The sequence below is a fragment of the Hyperolius riggenbachi genome, chromosome 7 (genome assembly GCF_040937935.1).
Source record: "Hyperolius riggenbachi isolate aHypRig1 chromosome 7, aHypRig1.pri, whole genome shotgun sequence".
Lineage (NCBI taxonomy): Eukaryota > Metazoa > Chordata > Amphibia > Anura > Hyperoliidae > Hyperolius > Hyperolius riggenbachi.
This window is the reverse complement of record NC_090652.1, coordinates 234559671-234585176: the sequence shown is the minus strand read 5'-3', so window position 1 is coordinate 234585176 and position 25506 is coordinate 234559671. Positions and strand designations below refer to the sequence as shown.

General features: G+C 42.4%; 1 protein-coding gene across 4 annotated transcripts in view; it reads left to right on the top strand.

Moving 5' to 3' along the window:
• The first annotated feature begins 21164 nt into the window (after positions 1–21164).
• Positions 21165–25506, top strand: part of LOC137525789 (uncharacterized) — a 311742-nt gene continuing 307400 nt past the window's right edge. For 3 of the 4 annotated variants that reach the window (XM_068246991.1, XM_068246989.1, XM_068246988.1), the window contains exon 1: positions 21165–21311. In XM_068246991.1, coding sequence (XP_068103092.1) covers positions 21250–21311 — 62 coding nt within the window. In that variant the 5' untranslated portion in view covers positions 21165–21249. The remainder of the gene's footprint in view (positions 21312–25506) is intronic. The other variant, XM_068246990.1, reaches the window with a different exon arrangement.

The following is a 25506-nucleotide window of genomic DNA, read 5'->3' as shown; positions in this document are numbered from 1 at the left end:
GGTCGCATGAAACAAAAAGTTACTGTTGCCATCTTGTGGCCAAATAGTAAAACTACACCGTAAGCATTTTTTAGACACAAAGAAACTAGTTTTACACAAAAAAATTCACTCCTTACCTCCCACACTCCCCAATTATTTTTTTTTTTAATTAAAAAAAAATAAAAAAATTACAATTTAAAAAAAATACATAAATAGTTACCTTAGGGACTGAACTTTTTAAATATTTATGTAAAGAGGGTATAACACTGTTACTTTATAAACTATGGGCTTGTAATTAGGAATGGACGCAAAACTGAAAAAAATGCACCTTTATTTCCAATTAAAATATTGGCGGCAAACATTGTGATAGGGACATAATTTAAACGGTTTTATAACCGGGATAAATAGGCATATACATTTAATGGGTTTTAATTACAGTAGCATGCATTATTTAAAAACTATAAAGGCCGAAAACTGAAAAATAATATTTTTTTTCCCACATTTTTTCCTATTTTCCCATTAAAACACATTTAGAAAAAAATTATTCTTGGCGTAATGTCCCACCTAAAGAAAGCCTAATTGGTGGCGAAAAAAACAAGATATAGTTCATTTCATTGCGATAAGTAATGATAAAATTATAGACCAATGAATGGAAGGAGCGCTGAAAGGTGAAAATTGCTCTGGTGCTCAGGGGGTAAAACCCCTCAGTGGTGAAGTGGTTAATATTTCAAATAAATCGTGCATTCAAGATATCTTTTTGGCTCCGATGGTTTTCTCCTGCCTATTAACTTAATATAACACACTGACTGTTAAAGGAAACATTACGCCTGTCCAACATCACAGGAAAGGTAAACATCTTCATTTTAAATTAGATTAGAAGTAGCACTAAAGGCCAATAAACACTCCATAATTACCCTTTAAATAAAATATTCTGTATGGAGCTGCTCCTTTTAGTAGGCAATTTACACTATTTAGTTTAAATAACCAAATCTAAAGGAACATTTCTGTGCATGTTTATTAAGTTCTACACTTGCTTAATGGTTAGCACTGCTGTTTTACACATATTGCACATAATTTGAAAGTGGAGAAGTAGAGCAGTAAAGAGTAAACTAATTCTGAGGCCGGCAGGGAAACCGTGACATAAATTCAAAGCGGTCACCCCTTCAAACGCGTAGATATTGTAGTGGTTTTTACATTGCGAACTATGGAAGTGGAGTGACACACACATCTATAAGGAGGCTTATTATAATAGTAGGATAACAGTCATGTTTCAGGGGCTGTATAAGTCTTACTCATTTTTTGTATGACATGTGGCGCGTGCAAAACATCTGTTTTAGGGTCAGGAGAATAGGGTACTGTCATGCATATTAACGACACTAGGATTAACATTTGGCCCCTAAACATCAGATATTATATAGCCAAGTGCAGGAAAGCAGCTATAATTCATAACCTATATCTGAGACTTGGCTTTTGAATAACTAGATGGCTACACAATAGTTGCTGCCCAAACATTCCAGCTGCTAACAAAGATGGCAGAGGGTGAATATTTATAAAGGTTAATTGATAGGGTTAGGAGTCATTTTATTTTAGTAGAGTGTCTTGATGTCATAACTATGCTTAGGAAATTAGGATTGAAAGTCAGGAAGGTTTGTATGCTGGGGGCAGGGCCGACGCTACCATAGAGGCAAAGGGGTAATTGCCCCAGGGCCCCAGAGCTTGTTGGGGCCCCCAGTGGCTACAAGAGGAAAAAAAATTTCAAATCGACCTTATAGTTTTTGAGAAAATCGATTTTAAAGTCTCAAAGGAAAAAAAATACACATTTAAAAACCTGCCGACTTTAATGGTTAATAGCAAATCCACCTTAAATGCTAGAAACCCCAAATTTGCAAGATATGTTAAGGAGGTCATTGGGAATAAGAGGAAAAAACAATTTTTCAAAAAGACCTTATAGTTTTTGAGAAAATCGATTTTAAAGTTTCAAAGGGAAAAAGGATACTTCTAAATGCGGTAAATGTCACTTTTAGTAGCAAACCTAACGGTAGTGTAATTTCGGGCTAGTAAAAAAGGGCGCACAGGGATAGTGGACAAAAAGGGCGCCGCCATAGACTGCAATGCAAAATATCGGCTATTCGGCGCCCGACAGGAAAAAAGGGCGCCCGAGAAATAGCGTTTTAGAGGGATCGTGTTAACAAAAGGCTCCGTTTACAGGATAAAATTTATAACAAATATCGTTTACAAGTTCGTTTTGACTTTGTATTATACTTATTTTTTCGTTTGTAAATTTCGCTTATATGAGTTTTAACTAGTTTTTTCGTTTTAAAATTACGCTTACAAACCTATTATAACTAAAATTTCGTTTACACTTCTTTTTGCATTTAAAATTCGTTTTCATATGTATAATGCTTAAATAACGTTTCTCAACCTGATTGTATTAGAAATACATCGCTTTTGGTATTAACTTTGTTTTTACATTTATAATGCGTTGATTATAGTTACTAAAATATCGCTTTAAATATTACTGTTATTTTAAGATTTCTAATGCATAAGTGATTGTAAGGTTATCTATTGTATTGTATGTGTATATATATTATATATACCTTTTTCTACTTATAATATTATTAATGTATACGTGATTTTAAGGTTACTTATTCTATGACAAATATATACATTATTTGATTCATGTTATTTGGAGTTAAGTATTTTAAGGATTAAATATATTATTGTTTATATGTGTTTAGCGTGTTTGTGCAGTGGGGATGGTTAGGTTTAGGCATTACTAGGGGGTCTAGGGGTTAGGGATAGGTACATGCAGGGTTAGGTATAGTTAAAGTGCAATATACACCACCAGGGGGGTGGTTAGTTTTAGGCACCAACAGGGGGGTCTTAGGTTTAGGCACCACCAGGGGGGTCTTAGGTTTAGGCACCACCAGGGGGGTCTTAGGTTTAGGCACCACCAGGGGGGTCTTAGGTTTAGGCACCACCAGGGGGGTCTTAGGTTTAGGCACCATCAGGAAGGTCGTAGGTTTAGGCACCACCAGGGGGGTCTAGGGGTTAGGGATAGGTACAGGGAGGGTTAGGTATACTTACAGTGAAATATACACCACCAGGGGGGTGGTTAGTTTTAGGCACCACCAGGGGGGTCTTAGGTTTAGGCACCACCAGGGGGGTCTTAGGTTTAGGCACCACCAGGGGGGTCTTAGGTTTAGGCACCACCAGGGGGGTCTTAGGTTTAGGCACCACCAGGGGGGTCTTAGGTTTAGGCACCACCATGGGGGTCTTAGGTTTAGGCACCAGCAGGGGGGTCTTAGGTTTAGGCACCATCAGGGGGGTCTTAGGTTTAGGCACCACCAGGGGGGTCTAGGGGTTAGGGATAGGTACAGGGAGGGTTAGGTATACTTACAGTGCAATATATACCCTAAAGTTAGGTATAATTGTACTAAAATACCTGTAAAACCTACCATTCTAATACTATGCTTAATACAAGTGTAAATATCGTTTTTTCTATAAACGCTATTTGACGTTTTATTTCAAAATTCGTTTACTGTTATAGACGGTATTTTGCCATTTCATTTCCGTTTATTTAACCTATTTAGCACTAAATTATCGTTTATAACATATTAAACGAAAATATGGTTTTGCATTCAAACGTACAATTTCGGCTATACCCCGCGCCCTTTTTTCCAGGCGCCCTTTTTTGATAGACGCGTGTAATTTTACATGCATCAAATGAAAGAGCAATACATTTCCTGATAGGGTTTCCAGGGGGTCCATACGCAGCCACAGTGCTTTGGCCAGGGATCGCTATATAGCCGCAATATGGCTGTATGAAGATCCCTGGCATTTTTTCCTATTTTCCCAATTTTTTTTTTATGTTTAGAGTGTGGGAATTTTTTTTTTTATATTATGTGGGGTCCCCCCTCCTGAAACTTTTTAACCCCTTGTCCCCCATGCAGGCCGGGGTAGCCAGAATGTGGAGCTCCGACCGATTGGGGCTTCACACCCTGACTATACCAGCTGCAAAAAAGGTCCCTTAATGCCAATTTTTGTTCCGGGGTATCTGTTGGGGGGGCCCCTCAGGTTTATTTTGCCCTGGGGCCCCATTGATGCTTAAACCGGCCCTGGCTGGGGGGAGGGAGTTATTAGGGTAAGCACAAGGAAAGGTATTATTTTGTGGGTGGGTAAGGTTAGGAATGCGGACTAACCTCTCTGCTCTAAAAGATTAGACATAGCATGATAACCTTTTATGGACAAGCTGCTAATAAGAACTAATTAGACACTTTGAACTGGGTAAACCAAAAACACAGAAACATAAAGAAATGGATTTATTCAGTAAATATATATTGAAATAAAGACTTTACATTGTGTGCTGTGCAAAAGTTCAGTTCCACTTTACTGTTGGGGGAATGATAAGGATAGGCATCAGAAGGAAGGGGGGTTTGTCCTGGAGGAGGATGTTAGGGTTGGGTGTCCAGAAGCAGTGAAATTAAGATAATTTAGGTTTAGGCTGAAGGACAAAGGGATTGTTAGTATAACCGATCAATGGGAAGAAACTCTGAGAAATTGAAACCCCATGACAAAGCTAATATTTATCTCCCCATAGAAAGTAAACTTCTGGACCCTCCCAGCCCAGTTTCATTCAATGACTGCATGCAACATAGTTGGTATGTGAGAATTTTGATCCTGGTCAGATCTAGCTGCACTTTGAAGAGCTGAGAAGGATCATTAGAGTCCCATGTTGCTCAACCAGTGCTTAAGGCAAGTTTGTAATTTAACTTACTATGCAGCTTTACATAGATATTTTTGAAGACTCTACAGTTTAACTTAAAAGTGGACCTGATCATCACAGCTTTGTTCCAACTTTGTTGTCATCACAGTCATACCCCATGGAGAAAGTTTCATCATCTGTATTGCTTCTCCTATATGGCTTCCAGAACCATGAGTAGTATAGCCACATTCCCTGCAATGTGTCTCTGAGGTGCTGGTGTGGTGCTGCATATCCCATTAGGAAAATGTGACTGGTGAGCATGCCATGCTCATCTCCTCTATTCCGCTGGCCCGTGGGGCTAAATGGCTTATGCACAGTAATGGGAGGAGCTGAAGGAAGAAACAATGGAATAAAGACAGGTTAGCAAAAGAAGAAACATGAATGTGTACACAGAAAGTTGTGCGATTGTAAAGAAATGGAATTAAATATATTGGGTGGATTTTCTTTGGTGACAGAGTCAGATGGGACACAGCAACACAGCATATCGTTTTTATTTTACACTTGAGCTCCCCTTTAAATTGCAAACCATGATCAAACTTGAGACAGGTAAAAAGGGCACCGGACATTTCACTGTAATGTAAATTATGGCTATATCGGTGCTCAGAGGGTAATATGGGTGCCAGTAAAAGACATAGCCCAAATAATGGAAAAAAAAAAAAAAAACTACAATTCAGCCGCCAGCAATAGCTGGTAGCTGAATGCATCTTGCCACTGGCGGCCTGAGGGGGCAATAGTAATCTAAGCCTTCAGGAAATTTGCAATAGCAGGGTGAGCCATTTTTTGGCTCCACCCTATGCCCACATTTCAAAGTTTCCTTTTTACATGTATGCAATGGGACTACCATTAAGGTAGCCATACACTGGTCGATTTGCCATCATATTCGACCAACAGATAGATCCCTCTCTGATCGAATCTGATCAGAGAGGGATCGTATGGCTGCCTGTACTGCAAACATATTGTGAATCGATTTCAGCCTGAAACCGTTCACAATCTGGGGTGGTGGTGGTGCTGCCGCCGCTCCCCCCCCCGCATACATTACCTGCTCCGCCGGCGCGACTCCCCAGGTCTCTGCTGTCTTCTTCTCCGCTCTGGTCTGGTCTCCAGGTCTGGCATGCTTCACTTCTTCCAGTCTGGGGGAAGTTTAAACAGTAGAGCGCCCTCTACTGTTTAAACTTCCTGCCGGGACAGGAAGAAGTGAAGCCTGCTGGATCCGGAGCCCAGCGCGGAGACGGAGCAGCGGTGACCGGGGGGATACGCGCCGGGTGGATCAGGTAATGTACTGCAACTGTATTGCGTCGGTCATCGGGCACTCAAACGCCGCTAGCGACGCGCTCTCTACCTGCGGGCGATCGACGGTAACTTCCCGCACGGAGCGATCGACGGGATCGATCTATTTCGGACGAAATAGATCGAGATTTAGCGTTAACGTTAACGATTTGACAGCAGATTCAATCCCAGTGATCGAATCTGCTGTTGATCGGTGGGGAATCGGCCTAGTGTATTGCCAGCTTTACTCTTTTATTTGAAAGATCTATAAGTGTCAGGGCTTGTACACAGCTGCTGCACTTGTGCTGTATTTTTAAAATTGCATGCGATTTTTACATCGCAAAGCCTTCATGAAAATAGAAAAATTGCATCGCACCAGTGTGTACAGTTCTTCACAATTTTCATGTTTTTTCAAAAGACCTTGCGATTTTAAAAGTGCAGCGCAAGAGCAGCAGTGTCTACAGGCCCTCAAGGTATGATTAAAAAAAGGAGAGAGGCAGGAGACCTCCTACACCAGGAGACGTCAAAGCTATCAGCCAGGAAAACCCTATACCATGGCTAGTTATTCAATTAGTAGGGTTGTCTCTCAAAGTTGGGTAAGTCTTCTATGAACAAACAGACACAAAATTGTAGGATCAACATTGTTATCTGTTTCTGTACATAGTACATACAAAAGAAGGGACACTGATAGCACAATATAGTGTAGTAAGTACTGGCAACCAATGAATAATGACAAGTAAGTATAATAATACCCACAAACCAGGGTCACCTCATAGGCAACCACTGCAAATGCAGGTGGGGAGATTAGACCTGTCCCCTCTAAGGATTAAGAAATTGTTCTCCATAAATCAGAAAAAAAGGGGTTAACACCCCTCCACCAACGGTGGACTCCAATTGGTGTAAGTTAGATCTGCAACTGTTATATACTCTGTTTATACTGCCTGATGAAGCAGGGTCACCCCTGATGAAGCCGGGTTATGCCTTTGAAATGCATTGCACAAACTTTTGGAGTATGTAAATAAAATGTATTTGATTTTTCAAAATCAACAGTATCTTGTGTCTACTTGAAGGAGGTAAGTCCACCACTACCTCCTCTACTTTTAACCATTTTAGCTATTTTTATTCTTCTGGCGCCTGTTTTGGCTTTGAACATTGTTTTTGTACATAGCTTTAGACAAGACAAGACACAGAACATTTATAAAGTGTCAGAGCAGCAGCCACTATTGCGCGCTCTATAGGCAGTAGCAGTGTTAGGGAGTCTCGCCTTTGGTCTCATCACTGAATTACTGCTGGCTTACCAAACATGAAGAGCGTATTGATAAAAGAAATATTTTTCCTGTGCAGTAGCTATGTCCAGAATATTACTCAGTAATAAAAGAAGGCACTAGAGACCACATTTGCAAGCTATAATAAGATACATTTTTTTGCATTTCCATTCCATTAGGCTTCTTTTAATTTCCTTTTTTTGCAGTGTCTAAATTGTCATCTACATTGGCCATGGAGTGAGTTCCTGTGACTAACGATGTACAGCAAATGAAAGAGTGGGTGTTCCCCTAACATCTGGTGCAGATAGAATTCCTCTGCGAGTACCTTTCTAATCATCACACTCAGGAGATTCTTTTCCATCTTCAAAAATAAGCTATATATGCGGCACACAGAACACATAAATTGACTGGTAAAACTCGGTAGGCCTTGATATCAGACTCCCGGAGTGCTTTATTGAAAGACTTGTCTTATAGAGTATACTTCATCCTCAGTTTAGGTGGTTCCATAAACCACAATGTAAGATTTTTCGATGTTATGTATTATTGTAATAAAGAATACATCAACGACAGAGTCTAGGTGCAAAAGCTTAAGTGCCTATTCATACTGAACACTAAAAAACAGATATTTATATGCATCTTAAAGGACATCTGAGGTGAAAATAAACTGATGAGAAAAACAACTGCATCTGTCCTCCTTCTCCTAAAAATGACTTTTTAAGATATCACACAGTTTTATTTTATATTTAAATCTAGTTTTTAAGTTTTTACTGTTTCATTGTCTCTGCTCAATGGCACCTTCATTGAAGTATTCCAGAGCTCAAATCTATGACTTATTGACCCTTTTTATCTCTTTCCTGCTCTCAGAAGCCATTTACTGATAGGAAAGTGTTTTATGGCTGTAATTACTTATCAGTGAGGGTTATGCTATAGTCTGACTCAGTCCAACCCGGACAGAAACTGTCACTTGCATACCTGATGTTTAACTCTTTCAGACAGAGAAAGAAAAAAAAGGAACACAGCCTAGTTATTTGTGAGCTAGGCACTGTACATACACATGTCTATATCATCATGTCACATGTCACCTCGGTTGTCATTTAAGGCCAGGTTTTCACAGGGGTGTCCAGTCCATTTCCAAAACGGGGATGACACCCATGCTGATGTGAATTTGCATTCCAATTCCTATAGCCTAGCCATTCATTCTGTGGAAATCTGCAGCATGCATTATTTTTTAATTTGGATGCAACCTACTGATTGCAATAGGCTGCATTTCTGCATCCGAAATCTCCTGCTGAAAGTGGCCGGAATTTGGGTCTAGTGGAACGGGCCATAAAGGTCTCGGGTATCTCAGTTGAGTGTAAGTATAATTTTAAATTAATTTATGTAAAACTATATACCGCTTGATTGAATTATTATTATAAAATTATAACTTTCCTTTTCTTAAATTAGTATATATGCATAGAGGGCAACCATGAAAATTCTCCAGGGTATGGTCCAGTAGGCAAGCCTCACCTCTTAGGATCGTAGCTTAATAGCGGATTGATACAGCAAGGCAAATTCACACCTTATTTTGCAACATGTGTATCCTTCTTCAGCCTCCCACCCAGGCTGATTCATTCAAGAATCTATTTATATTTCCAATTCTTACTACAAGCCCTTTCCTAGGTACTTAATAACAAATGCTTTCCAACCCTACCATAACGCAATTGTGAGCATAGTATGCTGTATTGTTTGTATATGTTATATCAAGGAACATGACTGGATTTACTCCTGTGCTATTAGTATATACACAATACCGTAATGCATTGGAATTCAATACTTATAAGAAACTGAAATGTACAACGCATGGCTTTGGCTGCATGTTGGAAGTATCTTTTAACAAAAATCTGTTTTAAAAAACCCTATATATCGCTTACATTTGTTTTTTTGCTTAAACAGTAATGTACTACGATGTGAAAAAATGGTAAGCATTATAAGAACTAAAAACATGCACTGTAACGTAATGCTGGTTTGTACATCAACCTCATTGCGGTCCATTTTTATTTTTCCTTGCCTAACACCTACTGCTATATTCCCTGCACTACTTTGGGCTTGATTCACAAAGCGGTGCTAACTGTTAGCCTGCCTGTGAAAACCCCCTTAGCACATCTAAACAAGCTTTTCGCGCGTAAAACTTTATGCGCACAAAACTTTATGCGCGTAAGACTTTACGCGCGCACTGCACAGAGCGCAGGGCGCTCCGCGCGAAGTGCCCATTAAAGCCTATGGGACTTAGCGCGCATAGGACTTTACGCGCGTAAAGTTTTGCGCGCGCAAAGTTAGTGCGCGATCTGATTGAGAAATCCGGTGCTAACCTACTTAGCACCCTGGTTAGCGCGTCTAAAGACTTTAGACATGCTAAGTAGGTTAGAACCGCTTTGTGAATCAAGCCCTTTGTACTATCATATGTTTTGCCTGCAGTGAATTTTTACCTGCAGTGTTCCTACAAAAATGTCAGCGGGCCTGTAATGAACATTTAACACTGCAAATAAGTGACATATTTTAGCAATTTTGTTCACACCTGGGGGGGTTATATTGGAGAAAAAATAGTATCTTCAATTGTACACTGTCATCTATCAGGTATTATGCTACCACCTACTGAGCAGTGATGGATGGAATTAGTAAAGGTTTCTCAACAACATGCCCACTTCACTGCATCTGAGAAGTTGACGAAAAGCACATCAGGATCCAGATTCAAATAAGGCTTACCATTTTGCAATTACAAACTGATTTTATGCTGGGTCCTGATGACTATTGCTGACAGTCACAGCAGATACTTTGTTGTCACTGTGGGAGCTTAGGCTTCACAGATGCAAATGCCTTACGGACCCCCCAGCAATCAACAATCCTGGGAGCCCCAGGGCAATGGGAGACCACTCTTCCTCTCTTCCCCCTAGCAGAGTGTAGCTGAGCTTTGTAAATATATTGGGGTGTGGTTAAGGGTTAGGTGCCACTGGGGGGTGTTATGGGTTAGGCATAGGTAGATGAGGGTTTAAGGGTTAGGCATAGGTACGTAGGGAGGGTTAGTTATTGGTAGAGGAACGGTACAGGGTTAGATATCGGTAGATAGGGGGTTAAGGGTTAGATATCAGTAGAAGAAGGGTTCTGTGTTAGGTTAAGTCATAGTAAAGTATTGGTAAAGATTACTGATATTTTATTTTCAGAATTAGGTATTAGAATATCGGTAATTTTTCCCCATATTCTACTAGCAGTGATCCCCTGCACCCTTTTTCCAGGCACCTTTATTATATGGATGCCAGCTGAACATCCCTGTAATAACATGGTAATGCTCACTTTGTTTCCAACAATTAATGGTAAGAGTGGAAATGGAAGTTGTAATCTTTTAAGCTGTTTTATGGAGGTCAGTCTGCAGATCTCCCAAAACCGTGTCGCAGAAAAAGGCACCAGCGACACTTCTCTGGTGATCTGCAACTCAAAGGAAAACACATTTCATGGTCAACACATCTTATTCAGGTCAATACACATAAACATGCCTGATGCCTATGATAATCGGGCCCGAGTGCCTCTGTCTCTTTTATAAACAAACACTTGTTTGGAAGGAATATGGGTGTTGAAAATTAGTTTTATAAGCTGCTTATGTTTAATTGTGCTAAGCAAACAGCTTTAGTTTATCTTTATGCTTTATGTTTGCTTACATTGTAAAGTCTCCTTTGTTCCATACCTTTTACTGATGTGCCAGTTTTTACATGACTAATTATAAAACATTCATCCCTCTCAAGAAAGCTTGGTGACATTTTCTAACAGTGCAGATCAGCCTCATCTGCCATATAGCTCTTCACAAGCCTCCTTGAATGTGACTTGCTTTACACTATGAGAAACATGTGGTCTTCATCTCTCCATTTACTTTTTATTGGTTTATCCATCTGTTAAAGAGAATCTGTACTCTGAAATTCTTACAATAAAAAGCATACCATTCTATTCATTATGTGCTCCTGGTCCCCTCTGTGCTGTTTCTGCCATTCTCTGCTGCAAACCTGGCTTGTAATTGCCAGTTTTAGGCAGTGTTTACAAACAAACTAACCAGCTTCTAATAGGCTCAGCTAAGCAGAGTGTGTTAGTCACACAGAGCCTGCAGGGGGTGTGTACAGCTTCTAGCTAATCACAAGCAGCCCTGCACATTCCAGTCTGACTGCCTCAGCCTGACTGTGCCGACTATAGAGAGAAGATTAGATCATATAACAGAGATAACACAGCTACTGTGCAATTAGGAAAAGCTGCAGTAAGCCAGACCACATTAGAAAAGGCATAGGAACTTATAGCATAGAAGAAATAAAGATAAACAATTTGTTACAGAGTCTCTTTAAGGCTTTTGATGTATGATGATTTCTAGGCTTCTCTACTCTCTGATATGAAACATCTGGTGGTTTTCTCACGTTATTAATGTGTTTTACTCTGCTATATTTTTATGTTAATGGGAAGTTACAAAATTCCCAGCACAGTAGGTTGGCATTTTCCAACACAGATTAGGAATGCCTCCTTAGAATCCAGTACTATTGCACCAATTGACTTCCAAAGCTGTGCTGAAGCTCCAATCCTTTGGATCATCAAGTATTACTGTAAATACAAAATACTCAGAGACCATATAAAGATTATTTAATTAAATGTTACTCGTACAAGACTTTCAGTTTGCATCTTGAATAATGATATATATACAGTGGGTTGCAAAAGTATTCGGCCCCCTTGAAGTTTTCCACATTTTGTCATATTACTGCCACAAACATGAATCAATTGTATTGGAATTCCACATGAAAGACCAACACAAAGTGGTGTACACATGAGAAGTGGAACGAAAATCATACATGATTCCAAACATTTTTTACAAATAAATAACTGCAAAGTGGTGTGTGCATAATTATTCGTCCCCCTTTGATCTGACCCCCACTAGCCCCAGTGACCTCCTCCCTCTTCCACTAGCTCCAGTGACCTCTTCCCTCCCCCCCCCCACTAGCCTTAGTGACCTTTTACCTGTCCCCCATAAGCCCCAGCGACCTTCTCCCTCCACTTCCGCCTCCCCCCACCAGTAACCTTCCACCTCCCCCCACTAGCCCCAGTGACCTTTTCCCTCCCCCCACTAGCCCAAGTGACCTTTTCCTTCCCCGCACTAGCCCCAGTGACCAGTCCCTCCTACAGAATGAGGCAGGATCAGTGTGACAGCGCAGCCAGCAGCCATAGTAGTGGAGTACAGGCAGGCAGCAGATGTTTGCTTTGAAGTGTTATCATGAACCGAGGAGTATGAGTGAGATGTGTATAATATGTGTATAATGTATAATATAGCATATTGGTGCTTCACAGGTCTTTTTTCCATGAGCAGCTGAAGGTGGTGAATTCACCACCTGTCAGCTGCACCTGCATTGCTCTTACCGAGTAGCTACGTATTCGTAGCTTCTCAGAATCAAAATTGAAATTAGCTGTGGTGAGGGAGGTTAACATACCCATGAGTCTGCCTCATTTGATGCGTTTCATTCAAGGCATATGTTGTGTAACATGTCAAGCTGGAGGGAGGAATTGTGGGGGGACGTGGTACACAACATATACCATGAATGGAGCGCATCAGATGAGACGGCTGCATGGGTATGTTACCCCCCCCCCCGCGCTTTCACAGCTGTCTAATTAAGTGCTTGCAACAATACTTGCAGAGGGGGTTGTTCTTTGCAGAGCGGGTTGAGGGAGGGGGGCCCAAATCTGCTACCTTGCTTAGGGCCCCATTTGGCCTTAATCCGGCTCTGATCCATCTTCCCATCAACTCTGACCAGCTTCCCTGTCCCTGCTGAAGAGATGCACCCCCCGAGCATGATGCTGCCACCACCATATTTGACAGTAGGGATGGTGTGTTCAGAGTGTTGTGCAGTGTTCGTTTTCTGCCACACATAGGGTTTTGCATTTTGGCCAAAAAGTTCCATTTTGGTCTCATCTGACCAGAGCACCTTCTTCCACATGTTTGCTGTGTCCCCCACATGGCTTGTGGCAAACTGCAAACGGGACTTCTTATGCTTTCTATTAACAATGCCTTTCTTCTTGCCACTCTTCCATAAAGGCCAACTTTGTACAGTGCATGACTAATAGTTGTCCTATGGACAGAGTCTCCCACCTGAGCTGTAGATCTCTGCAGCTCGTCTAAAGTCACCATGGGCCTCTTGACTGCATTTCTGATCAGCGCTCTCCTTGTTCGGCCTGTGAGTTTAGGTGGATGGCCTTGTCTTGGTAGGTTTACAGTTGTGCCATACTCCTTCCATTTCTGAATGATCGCTTGAACAGTGCTCCGTTTGATGTCCAAGGCTTTGGAAATCTTTTTGTAGCCTAAGCCTGCTTTAAATTTCTCAATAACTTGATCCCTGACCTGTCTTGGACCTGTCTTGTGTGTTCTTTGGACTTCACGGTGTTGTTGCTCCCAATATTCTCTTAGACAACCTCTGAGGCCCTCACAGAGCAGCTGTATTTGTACTGACACTAGATTACACACAGGTGCACTCTATTTAGTCATTAGCACTCATCAGGCAATGTCTATAGGCAACTGACTGCACTCAGATCAAAGGGGGCCGAATAATTATGCACACACCACTTTGCAGTTATTTATTTGTAAAAAATGTTTGGAATCATGCATGATTTTCGTTCCACTTCTCATGCGTACACCACTTTGTGTTGGTCTTTCATGTGGAATTCCAATGAAATGGATTCATGTTTGTGGCAGTAATATGACAAAATGTGGAGAACTTCAAGGGGGCCAAATACTTTTGCAACCCACTGTATATATATATATATATATATATATATATATATATATATATATATATATATATATATATATATATATAGCAAAGGTACTGTTATCTTGAACTCAGGCAGCTGGAAGTCTCAACTAACCCACATGCTTGAGGGGATAACGTGGACAATGCTTGGGGGGGGGGAGGGGGTAGGGTCTGTAGGGCATATAACACTTACCAAGCCTCAGGACAATGTCTTCTACCCTTCCTATAGCTCTTAGTGGCTTTCTGGCATCATTGCACAGCTAAACAAACAGTGTGGTCTTGCTGCTTAAACTGCAAAGTCAGTCCACCAGGGAGTCAACTAGTCCACACCCGGATCCTCCCAGGGTATGTAAGAGCAAAGTCCAAATAGAAGAAAGTCTGAGTCTCTACCTGGATTTATGCAAATTTGGGAATTTATTAACTAAGCCAGAGGCCTTTCTCAACGTAACGTTTCAGCCAGAGGCCTTTCTCAAGTGTTACCTTGTCATAACAGTGCAGCAAACAAACACGCCCTCCAAAAGGGGGCAGGCACAGACTTAATTGGATGAAAGGACAAAGGGCTTAAAAAAGGGCTAGGAAAAATTATGCAGACAAAATTATGCAGACAATTTATAAAAAACGCTGCATATTAAATTAATCATTCAGTCCATTTGGAACTAATGTACTCATCTTGTCCATCCATCTACTTTCACAATGAAGGAGAGCAGTCTGACTGTCCATTCCTTCTACAATATTAACTCTCTCCAGGACACACCAGCGGAGGTCGCAAACAACATGTCTACATTCAAAATAATGTTTGCCTATAGGCGAGACACATGAAGAACATAAAAACTCTGTCCTGGCCCAGATATGAACCAGGGACCTAGCACTGCCAGCAAAAGTTCCAAACACTATGCTGTGCCCATTGCCCAATATTAGTACTAAACAAAATAAATATGCTAAACAAAAAGTAAAGAAAACTTACTATACATCCCCTGTGCTACCTATTGTTTTTATGCATTTTAGTGACTCAAAAATAAGTAACATCTAGATGGTTCAAAGGGAAGTCTAATGAGTGCAGCTGCTGCTCATGTTACATTCCCTCCTTCCCTCCCTCAACAGTTCTACATTTTTGCATCCACATCCCCAGTGCCAAAGAATGAAATGGCTCAGCAAACATTTGAAGGGATTGCTGGCAGTATGAATTGCTGAAACACATTTGGTATAACAGTTTTACTATGGCTGCCATATATTTCTACATTGTGGCCCCACCCTCACGTTTTGCTCCCCACTGGGGGCTGCCTCCCATGGTAGTGCTTACAGACCTCTTAACTCTGTGAGATAACCACCATTAAGACACTCCTCTGCTACATCTCAGCTTTATATTGTCCCTTTCAATTAAAAAAGGGGGCTGAGGCAGTGCCAGATTACTGACTAGGCATCTAAATAAAGTGACTGGGGCCTCAGGAGGTCATCGGGGCCCATAAAGTTTCATTGCCTCTGTTTAGGTTGTCCTTAAAGTTAATATCAACCGCATTTTAAAAAATGAAACAGATACTTACCTAAGGAGAGGGAAGGCTCTGGGTCCTATAAAGCCTTTCTGCACCTCTCTCGGTGTTCTCATTCCTGCACTGGCTTTCCTGTTTTAATCCCCCACTGCTGGTGACTTCGGAGGGCCTTCCCTCTCCTTAGGTAAGTGTCTGCTTCATTTTTTTAAACATGGTTCCCATTAACTTTAAGCAAATCTTTCAGTCTCTAAAAACCAAGATCCCCGCAGCAATAAGATAAGAAATAAGATAAGATAAGAAATTATACACACAGGCACACACAGTGTTAAGTCCCCCCTCTTCTTAGCTCAGAGCTGTCACAGGCTGGAGGCTGGAATTTGTCTGTGATCTTTCCATACAAGAGCAGCATTCTGGCAAGGGAAGATTCAAGTGTGCCAGGCAAATACATCTGTAGTTAATTGTTCTTCCTTAATAGCACCATCATTTGGACAATTTGTTCTGCTCAAAAGCCTATACTGCAAGTTCTGTTTGTGATACAGTTATTTCTGGTCATTGCTGAACTTATTAGTCTTAATTTATTACCAAAGTAAGGGGCCCATAAAGATTTATTGCATCTGTGAGAAACCGTGACCAAGAATTGAACTTCATCCCAATCAGTAGCTGATACCCCTTTTACATGAGAAATCTATCCCTTTTCTCAAATGGATCATCAGGGGGCTCTGCATGGCTGATTTTGTGGTGAAACCCCTCCCACAAATTATGTACTGACATCACACTGTGGGAGCCTTGTTGCATTGTGGGAAATAACAGCTGTTTACAACTGCCAAAAAAGCAAGCACCATCACTTTCCAGTAGAGATGGCGCGGATCTCCGATTTTAGGTTCGTGAACCTAAAACGCGTGCGAACTTTCGCGAACTGAAATAGACTTCAATGGGGAGGCGAACTTTGAAAACTAGAAACATTTATGCTGGCCACAAAAGTGATGGAAAAGATGTTTCAAGGGGTCTAACACCTGGAGGGGGGCATGGCGAAGTGAGATACACGCCAAAAGTCCTGGGAAAAAATCTGGCTTTTACGCACAGCAGCTTTTTAAGGGCAGAAATCACATTGCATGCTAAATTGGAGGCCTAAAGTTCTTTAAAACATCTTGCATGTGTATACATCAATCAGGTAGTGTAATTAGAGTACTGCTTCACACTGACACACCAAACTCACGGTGTAACACACCGCAAACAGCTGTTTTTGTAGTGACGGCTGTGCTGGACTGGTGCGCACCATGGCCAGAGTGCAGGCGATAGCGGTTTTCAAGCCCATATGGTCGCCGGGCTGAGGTAGCTCAATGACAGAACAACAGTGACTGTCCAGCTGATCGAATTTGGTCTGTCCACAATGAAGCCCCACCCCCCGAGACACTCATATAGCCGGTGGTCATTGCTTCATTGTAATACGCAAGCCCCTTCACTGCGGCAAGGCAACGATCATGAAGGGGAATTGACACATGTACATGCCTTTTGCTTTGTTGTTGCAGCCGCAATGCAGGCAGAAAAATTAGGCAGGCTTGCACACGCACCATAAAAATTATTATAGCGGCCGCTGCTAGGAGTGGCCTTAAAAATTCAAAGAATCCTCCTGGAGTCCTGGACCCTGTTGGTGGTGGCGGAGAAGGCAGTCAAGCGGCCTGCAGGCAGAGATGCTGTGTGGGGAATGACTTAGTCTTGGGGCACGCAGTCACACGGCGTGCCGGCAGAGATGCTGTGTGTGTGGACTGACTTAGTCTTCGGGCGGGCAGTAGGCCTCCGGGATCCATGCCTCATTCATTTTGATAAAGGTCAGGTACTGAACACTTTTGTGATTTAGGCAACGTCTCTTCTCAGTGACAATGCCTCCAGATGAACTGCAGGTCCTTTCTGACTGGAAGCTTAAGGCAGGGCAAGACAGAAGTTGGATGGCAAATTGTGACAGCTCTGGCCACAGGTCAAGCCTGCACACCCGGTAGTCCAAGGTTTCATCGCTGCTCACAGTGTCTACATCCACACTTAAGGCCAGGTAGTCAGCTACCTGCCAGTCGAGGCGTTGGTTGAGGGTGGAACCGGAAGGGCTAAGGCCAGGCGTTGGACTAAAAAATGTCCGCATGTCCGACATCACCATGAGATCACTGGAGCATCCTGTCCTTGCCTGCATGGACATGGGAGAAGGATTACTGGCAGTGGCACCTTTATTCCGTTGTGCTGTGACATCACAATTAAATGCACTGTAAAGCATAGTTGCCAGCTTGTTCTGCAAGTGCTGCATCCTTTCTGCCCTCAGGTGAGTTGGTAACATCTCCGCCACTTTGTGCTTATTTCGAGGGTCAAGTAGCGTTGCTACCCAGTATAGGTCATTTCCCTTGACTTTTTTTTATACGGGGGTCCCTCAACAGGCTGGAGATGCCATCTGCACAAATTTGAATGCAGGCGTACTATCCATCTCCTCTTGCTCTTCCTCAGTGGTGTCAGGTAAGTTCTCCTCCCCCCCCAGCCACGAAGAATACCACGGGAACATTGAGCAGCACAAGCCCCCTGCAACGCCTGCTGTGGTTGTTCTTCCACCTCCTCCTCAAAAAAAACCCCACCTTCCTCATCATCTGACTCCTCTTCCCCACACGACTCTTCCTCCTCCACCCTATGTGCTGCCGCAGGTGTTTAGGAAACATCTGGTTCTGCTGAGAATTGATCACACAAGTCTTCCTCCTGTTCCTGTAACTCTTCCTGTTCATGCTCCTCCACAGCTTGATCCACCACTCTACGCACGACACGCTCCAGGAAGAAATCATATGGGATCAAGTCGCTGATTGCGCCTTCACTGTGTCTCACCACATTTGTCACCTCCTTAAATGGCCGCATGAGCCTGCAGGCATTTCGCATGAGTGTCCAGTACTTTGGCCAGAACACCCTCTTCTCCCCAGAGCATGTAATTTCACTGTAGTTGTAGAGATACTGGTTAAAGGCTTTCTCCTGTTGTAGCAGGCGGTTAAACATCAGGAGCATTGAATTCCAGCGAGTCGGGCTATCGTAAATCAAATGCCTCACCGGCAGGTTGTTTCTCCGCTGAATATCGGCCAAACGTGCCATGGCCGTGTAAGACCACCTGAAATGCCCACACACCTTCCTAGACTGCTTCAGGACGTCCTGTAAACCTGGGTACTTACACACAAATCTCTGAATTATTAGATTCAGCACATGTGCCATGCAGGGTACATGTGTCACCTTTCCCAAATTCAAAGTTGAAATAAGATTGCTGCCGTTGTCACAAACCACGGTGCTGATCTCCAGTTGCTGAACTTAGCCTTAATTTTATCAGTCGAGTTGTCAAAAAATATCTAAAGCTGGCTAAAGACACATCGATTTTGTTCATTGATTGAATCTGCCAGTAATCTATTGGTAATACATATCCAATTGATTGGCTTTCAATCAATTTTGTGCTGTTTGTCAATCTCTGTGGGATTGGGGCAGGACAGGGAATCGATGGTCCATATCTTTGCCCAGCATCAAGCAGTACAGTGGTTGCAGTTTGATGAAGCTTGACAAAGTTCTGCTGAAACCTATCAAAATTATACTTGTGATAGAAGTCGATCACCATCCAATCAAATTGTAATAAATAACGAGAGATGGGATAGGCATATCGGGCCACAATTGACTTGCGTAAGGCTCCCTGCATACTGCAAATCCGTTTTGCAATTCCGATTCCGAATCCGATTTTCAATTCCGGTTGTCCCTGAATACATTCAACAGAAAAACGGTTCAAAAAATGCAGCTTGCAGTAAAGATTAAAAATCAGAATTGGATGTAAAAACCGATTAAAAAGCGGAATTGGTATCGGAAATGCATGCAGTGTGCAAGAGGCCTAAGACTAGTGACTATAAGTGAGCAAAGTTAACAAGTTTGGTCTTGCAGTGAATCAGTCCCAGTCTTGTTTCGAAAGATTCTCACAACCCTAACAGTCAAATTCGCCATGCGGCAGTTGTAGGCATACTAGGCAACAATGACGAAGGTACAAGGGGCCATCACATTTTTTCTGTGTAAACTATTGTGAACTTAAATTGCTGATGTTATTCTTTCCACGCTGGGTTCCGGACTGGCTGCAGCTACACAGAACTTCCTGTCCCGGCAGGAAGTTTAAACAGTAGAGCGCCCTCTACTGTCTATACTTCCCCTGGACAGGAAGTTCAGTAGCTGCAGGAACGGTCTGGAGCCCGGAGCGGAGAAGAAGCTGCAGGGACAGAGAGGGACTCGCGCCGTCCGGAACAGGTAATGTATGCGGGGGGGGGGGGGGGGGGTACGGGCGGCAGCAGCGGCAGCTCCACAGATTGTGATCGGCTTCAGGCTGAAATTGATTCACAATTTGTTTGCAGTAAAGGTGGCCATACGATCCCTCTCTGATCAGATTCAATCAGAGAGGGATCTATCTGTTGGTCGACTCTGATGGCCAATCGACCAGTGTATGGCCACCTCAAGAGAACTGCCTAAATTATCCTTTCAGTATATTCACTTAATTTACCCTTATTCTACATAGAAATGGAAAGATTGGATGAAAAAATTGTACCATGTATGGCCACCATTAGAGTAACTTTTGAGAATAAAAATTGCAAATTATTTATAACAAAAATCAGTTAAATCAAAGCACAAGAAATGTTTGAACAGCTTTTACAAATAATATGGGTCAAGATGTGCTGGAGAGGATGAAGGGGATACTTGGTTAACTGAGCCATTAATAAAAGGGTACACGCTATAACAGTGCTGAGAAACACTGACTTAGAGGGTGGGAAAAAAAGTTGTCACATACACAGAGGAACTGTGGTGAAAATAGCATAATTAATAAAATTGCTTATTTTTTTAGACTATTAATTTATAAATTATTTAGACAGTGTTTTCCCATTGTAAAATCTTTCCTTACCAAGTCTCCCTGATTTACATTCTGAAATGTATCTTACCTGTCAGATGAAATCTGCGGAATGTTTAGTTATTGAAAGATTGTACTGGAGCCAGTGCAAAATATACTTGGGGGCGGGGGTAGATTCTGCATAGCTAATCAAACTAAGCTAAACACCAATGGGAGGGCTACATTCAATGTTCAGCAACATATAGATATAGAACATATTTCTGATTCTCAGACTAGTTGCTGTAAAAGTGGGTATCCTGTATAATTTACTGCATTCTACTAAATGTCACTACAGTGCCTCTTTAACAGATAAATTTGTATTTACTCAGATCTATACATTAGTCCTGAAAGGGACAAATGAGGAAAAAAGAGGGACTTAGGGATTAGGTTCAAAAGGAGGGCCTGCCCCTCTGCATATTGCACACCTAGGAAACATGCCTCAGTCACAGCCTATGTTAATTAGCTATATATTAATTTAGCATGAATTAAATGAAAGCACAACTGAGGCATGACTTAGTAAGAAAATACTTGTGAAGACTACATGGATCGCCGCTGTCTCTGTCTGTGTTGACTGCAAACACATTTCACAGACAGCCTCAATTCCTGAATAGTAACCAAAGATTAGTTGCAGTGAGTCTTTCTCAGCAGCTCCTAGGAAACGGAAAGTAAACACACATTACAGTCTTACAGGAAGCATTCGTCTTATGTGCTCTCCTGCACAGATTGCATTTCTAGCATTGTGCAGACATTGCAGGCGTATGGAGCCATGGGCCGTGCAGAGGATGAATGCCCACAACATGCTGGCCAATACAGTATAACCCATCTCAGGTGAGACATGCAAATGTACCATGATTATCAGCCAAATGTTATCACTGATAATTGTAATACTACTACTAATACCAGCAACATTAGCAACAGACTAGACACAGAACATTTATATAACCCTTTTCTCTTGGTGAACTCAAAGCATTTCAGGGCTGCAGCCACTTAGGGCTCGTTTCCTGGCAGTGCAGAGCCCTGTGACTGAGCATCACTCCCGGAGGGGGCCAGGATATCGATCCCATTCATTATAATGAATGGGATCGTGGGCTGAAGCACCCCGAAATGCAGCAAACCAATCCCGGCGCATGAATGGAAACAGCAGACAGTACCGTCTATGCACTGTCTGCTGTCCCTGCGATTGCATTTCTATAAGCACACCTGAAAGCACACTATATGGAAATGAGCCCGTAGGGTGTGCTCCACTGGTGACCGGGACCATTAGGGAGCCTTGTCCAAAGACTCCTTACTGCCTTGAGCCAGGATTTGAACCCTGATCCAAGGCTCAAATCCTAAATCAAAGTCAACATAAAGTAGGAAAATCGTGCGCATATGAGAAATGGACAAATCGGGCGCCGCTAGTAACTTTAATAATTAAATATTGGCTATTGGGTGCAAAACTGGATGAATCTGGTGCCCGTTAAAGGGACTCCAAGGTCAAAATAAATAAGAAAATAGTACTCAACTGGGGCTTTCTGCAGCCCAGTGTAGGTCGGGACGTCCCATGGCGGCCTCCTGGCTCTTCTCGCGATTAAACCGTGCATGCGCCGTACTGTCACGCTGCCCGTGATTACGTGAGGCGGCCGGCGTGTGACATCAGCTATGACCTATACGGAAGAAGGAGCCCGACTCTCAGCCGAGTGTCGTGGGGGAGCCGCCGGACAGCCATATAGGGACAGACCTTGGGAGAAGAGCCAGGAGGCCGCCGTGGGACGTCCCGACCTACACTGGGCTGCAGAAAGCCCCAGGTGAGTACTATTTTCTTATTTATTTTGACCTCGGAGTCCCTTTAAACTGTTTTGCGTCTATTGTTATTTATTATTTTTACAGTATTAAAACGTTATAAAATTTGTTTTCACAATTATGATTTTTTTAAATTATGATTTTAACTTTTCAATATTTTGATATTGTACTTTTTTTTTAATCAATGTTATGTTCATTTTAGAATTATAATTATGTAAATTATTGTTTTGACATGTAATTTAACTTTTTATCATTTTTACATTTTTTTGAGATTTTTAATTTCGGGGGGTCTGTTTTTTAGAATTATAATTACATTAATTATCATTTTGACATGTAATTTTACTTTTTTTTAAAATCATTTTTACATTCTTTTTGAGAATTTTAATTTCGGCTCTTAGAGTTAGGCAGTAGCACCACCAAGTGGGTCTAAGGGTAAAGCACCACCAGGGGGTAGTGATGGCCCGAACATCAAATTTTTGGTTCACAAATTGTAAACGCGAAGTTCACGAAGAGGCATACTGTCGTACCGCCATAGACTTCAATAGGCAGGTGCATTTTAAAACCTATAGGGACTGTTTCTGGACACAAAAGTGATGGAAAAGTTGTTTCAAAGGGCCTAACACCTGGACCGTGGCATGCCAGAAAGGGGATGCCGTGGCAAGTCCCACCAAAAATTACGTAGTTGACTTAGAGTCGTGTATTAATATCTAAAGGGCAGAAATCCCAATACATTCCTAAATTTGTAGAACTAAGTGCTTTAACCACTTCAGGATTCTGCGTACGCATAGGTACGCCCCTGAAACCTGAAGTGGTTTCCATGGAAACGGCAGCTCGTACCAGCGGCCGTTCTATGTCAGTTCACGGAGGGTGTCTCCGTGAACACCCTGCGAGCCTCCGATCGTGGCTCGCAGGGTACATGTAAACACGCGGGGAAGATCTTGCCCGCTGTTTACAGCAGCGCCGTAGAGGAGATCGGCGACCCCCAGCCTCTGATTGGCTGGGGATCGGTGGCATCTGATAGGCTGAAGCCTATCTGAGGCGGCGCAGGACGGAGAGAGGGAGGGAAGGGGAAGGAGGCCAGAAAGCGCTGCGGAGGGGGGCTTTGAAGAGCCCCCCCTCCCGCAAGCGAAAACAGCCGGCGGCGATCAGACCCCCCCAGCAGGACATCTCCCTAGTGGGGAAAAAAGGGGGGGAAGTCTGATCGCCCTGGCTGCTATCTGATCTGTGCTGCGGGCTGAAGAGCCCCCGCAGCACAGATTAGCAAAACCACCCGAAACCCGGAAGTGGTTAAAACATCCGGTGTGTGTACATGTCCATCAGATAGTGTAGGGGTTAGAAAACAAAAAGAGACAAGAGCGCTCCTATAGTGCATTAACTTCCTTTACTGTGTATGCGCACAAATAGTTGCACTTACATCAATGATGGTGTTAATAGCGCGTTAGAGTGGCCGCCTATAAGCATTTCCTCCTTGCCGTGGTCTGGCCAGGACCCGGGAATGGCTGAAGAGAAGTCCGCAATGTCCGTGCAGCGTAGCCGGAGGAGAAGGGGGCGTGTCACGGTCACGATGATGCCTCTTAAGATATAATAGTGTGTGAATTCTCCCTCTTCTGTGTATAGTGCTGATATCACAGGAGGATGGCTACTCCAATCTTATATATTCTAGATAACCCAATATGTGGAAAAGATGACCCCTGGGCTTTCCTCCGCTGCCCCAGCGTCTCCCTCCATTCTCGTTCTGTGCTTCCTGTCTGGTGCAGTTGGAGGGCACCGACTGCACCAGACAGGAAGTACGCCGCACGGACATTGCGGACTTCTCTTCAGCCATTCCCGGGTCCTGGCCAGACCACGGCGAGGAGGAAATGCTTATGGGCGGCCACTCTCATGCGCTATTAACACCATTTTTGATGAAATTGCAACTATTTGTGCGCATATACAGTAAAGGAAGTTAATGCACTATAGGAGCGCTCTTGTCTCTTTTTGTTTTTTAGCACCTGGAACCACACAGTTTTAAAGAGCAGCACACTAAGTATTAACCAGGAACAAACACCTAAATAAAAGATTGGAGCCAATATCAAGTATTCCAGCAGCGCAGGATATTCAAACACCTTCTTTTAGTGTAAGGGTTAGGCCTGGTTCACACTGACAGATGAAACCCAGGACATAAATGTTAGTCCTCTCAACGGCAATCTTTGTGTAGTGGTGTGTAGTGGCCGCCGTGCTTGTGTGCACATTCGTGGGAGTGCATGCGATTGCGGTTTTCCAGCCTCCATTGTCAGGCTTAGGTAGTTCATCGACAGTTAAGTGACCAAAAAAAACACTGATTCTGCACTGAGGCCTTATATAGGGGGCAGTAGTGCATACTAGATGCCAGTAGTGGTGGTGAAGGATTATTGGGCTATGGTTGGTGCACTACTAGGACCAGCAGACATGTCTCCAACTGAGGACACAACACAGAACACATGATGAAGATTACAACTAATGTTTTGTACAGCTTAATTTATATTTACATGGATTTTTTCAGCAACATGTTGTTTTCATGTTAGTTTCTGCTACATGTCAGACGGAAACACGATTAGATATGAACTCTGTGTCTCTGTAATAATAACAATCGTTAAAAATACGTTTTAAACAAAGTGATAATTTAAAACGAAATGTATCTGTAGACCGATACTTTTATTCTTATTATTGTAAAATAAGGTATTCAGCTGTATCCTGCGCCCTTTTTCCATAGCGCCCTTATTTCATGCACGCAAGGCAACAGCCTTACCAGTACACTATCCAGCTGACATTAATTACATATAAAAAGCAAGTTTTAACTGGGGAATACACCAAGATGTGATATTTTACATCTCAAAGTATGAAACCCCTCCTATCTTACTATATCTCACCGAAAACTTTATGAAAGGTTCTAGAGTAAAAAAAAAAGTCAAATCCCAATAACCTGCTAAGCAATATTACCATTTTAAATATAATAAAGCACCCTTACGTATGCATTCCTCTATGTATAGTTATATATAATAAATGCTATGTACATGATGTTATATTACAACATATACTGCCTCAAGCAGGCGGTCAAAATGGAAAATATGACAAGTTAGCCTCATTACATCAGATATCTATCACATATTAAAAGAATATCTAAAAATATCTGCAGTTCAGTCCTTCCTTTTTCTTAGATGTAATATTTCACATATATATTCAGTACATTGCTGTACACATTGCTGTAATTATTTCTCAGTAA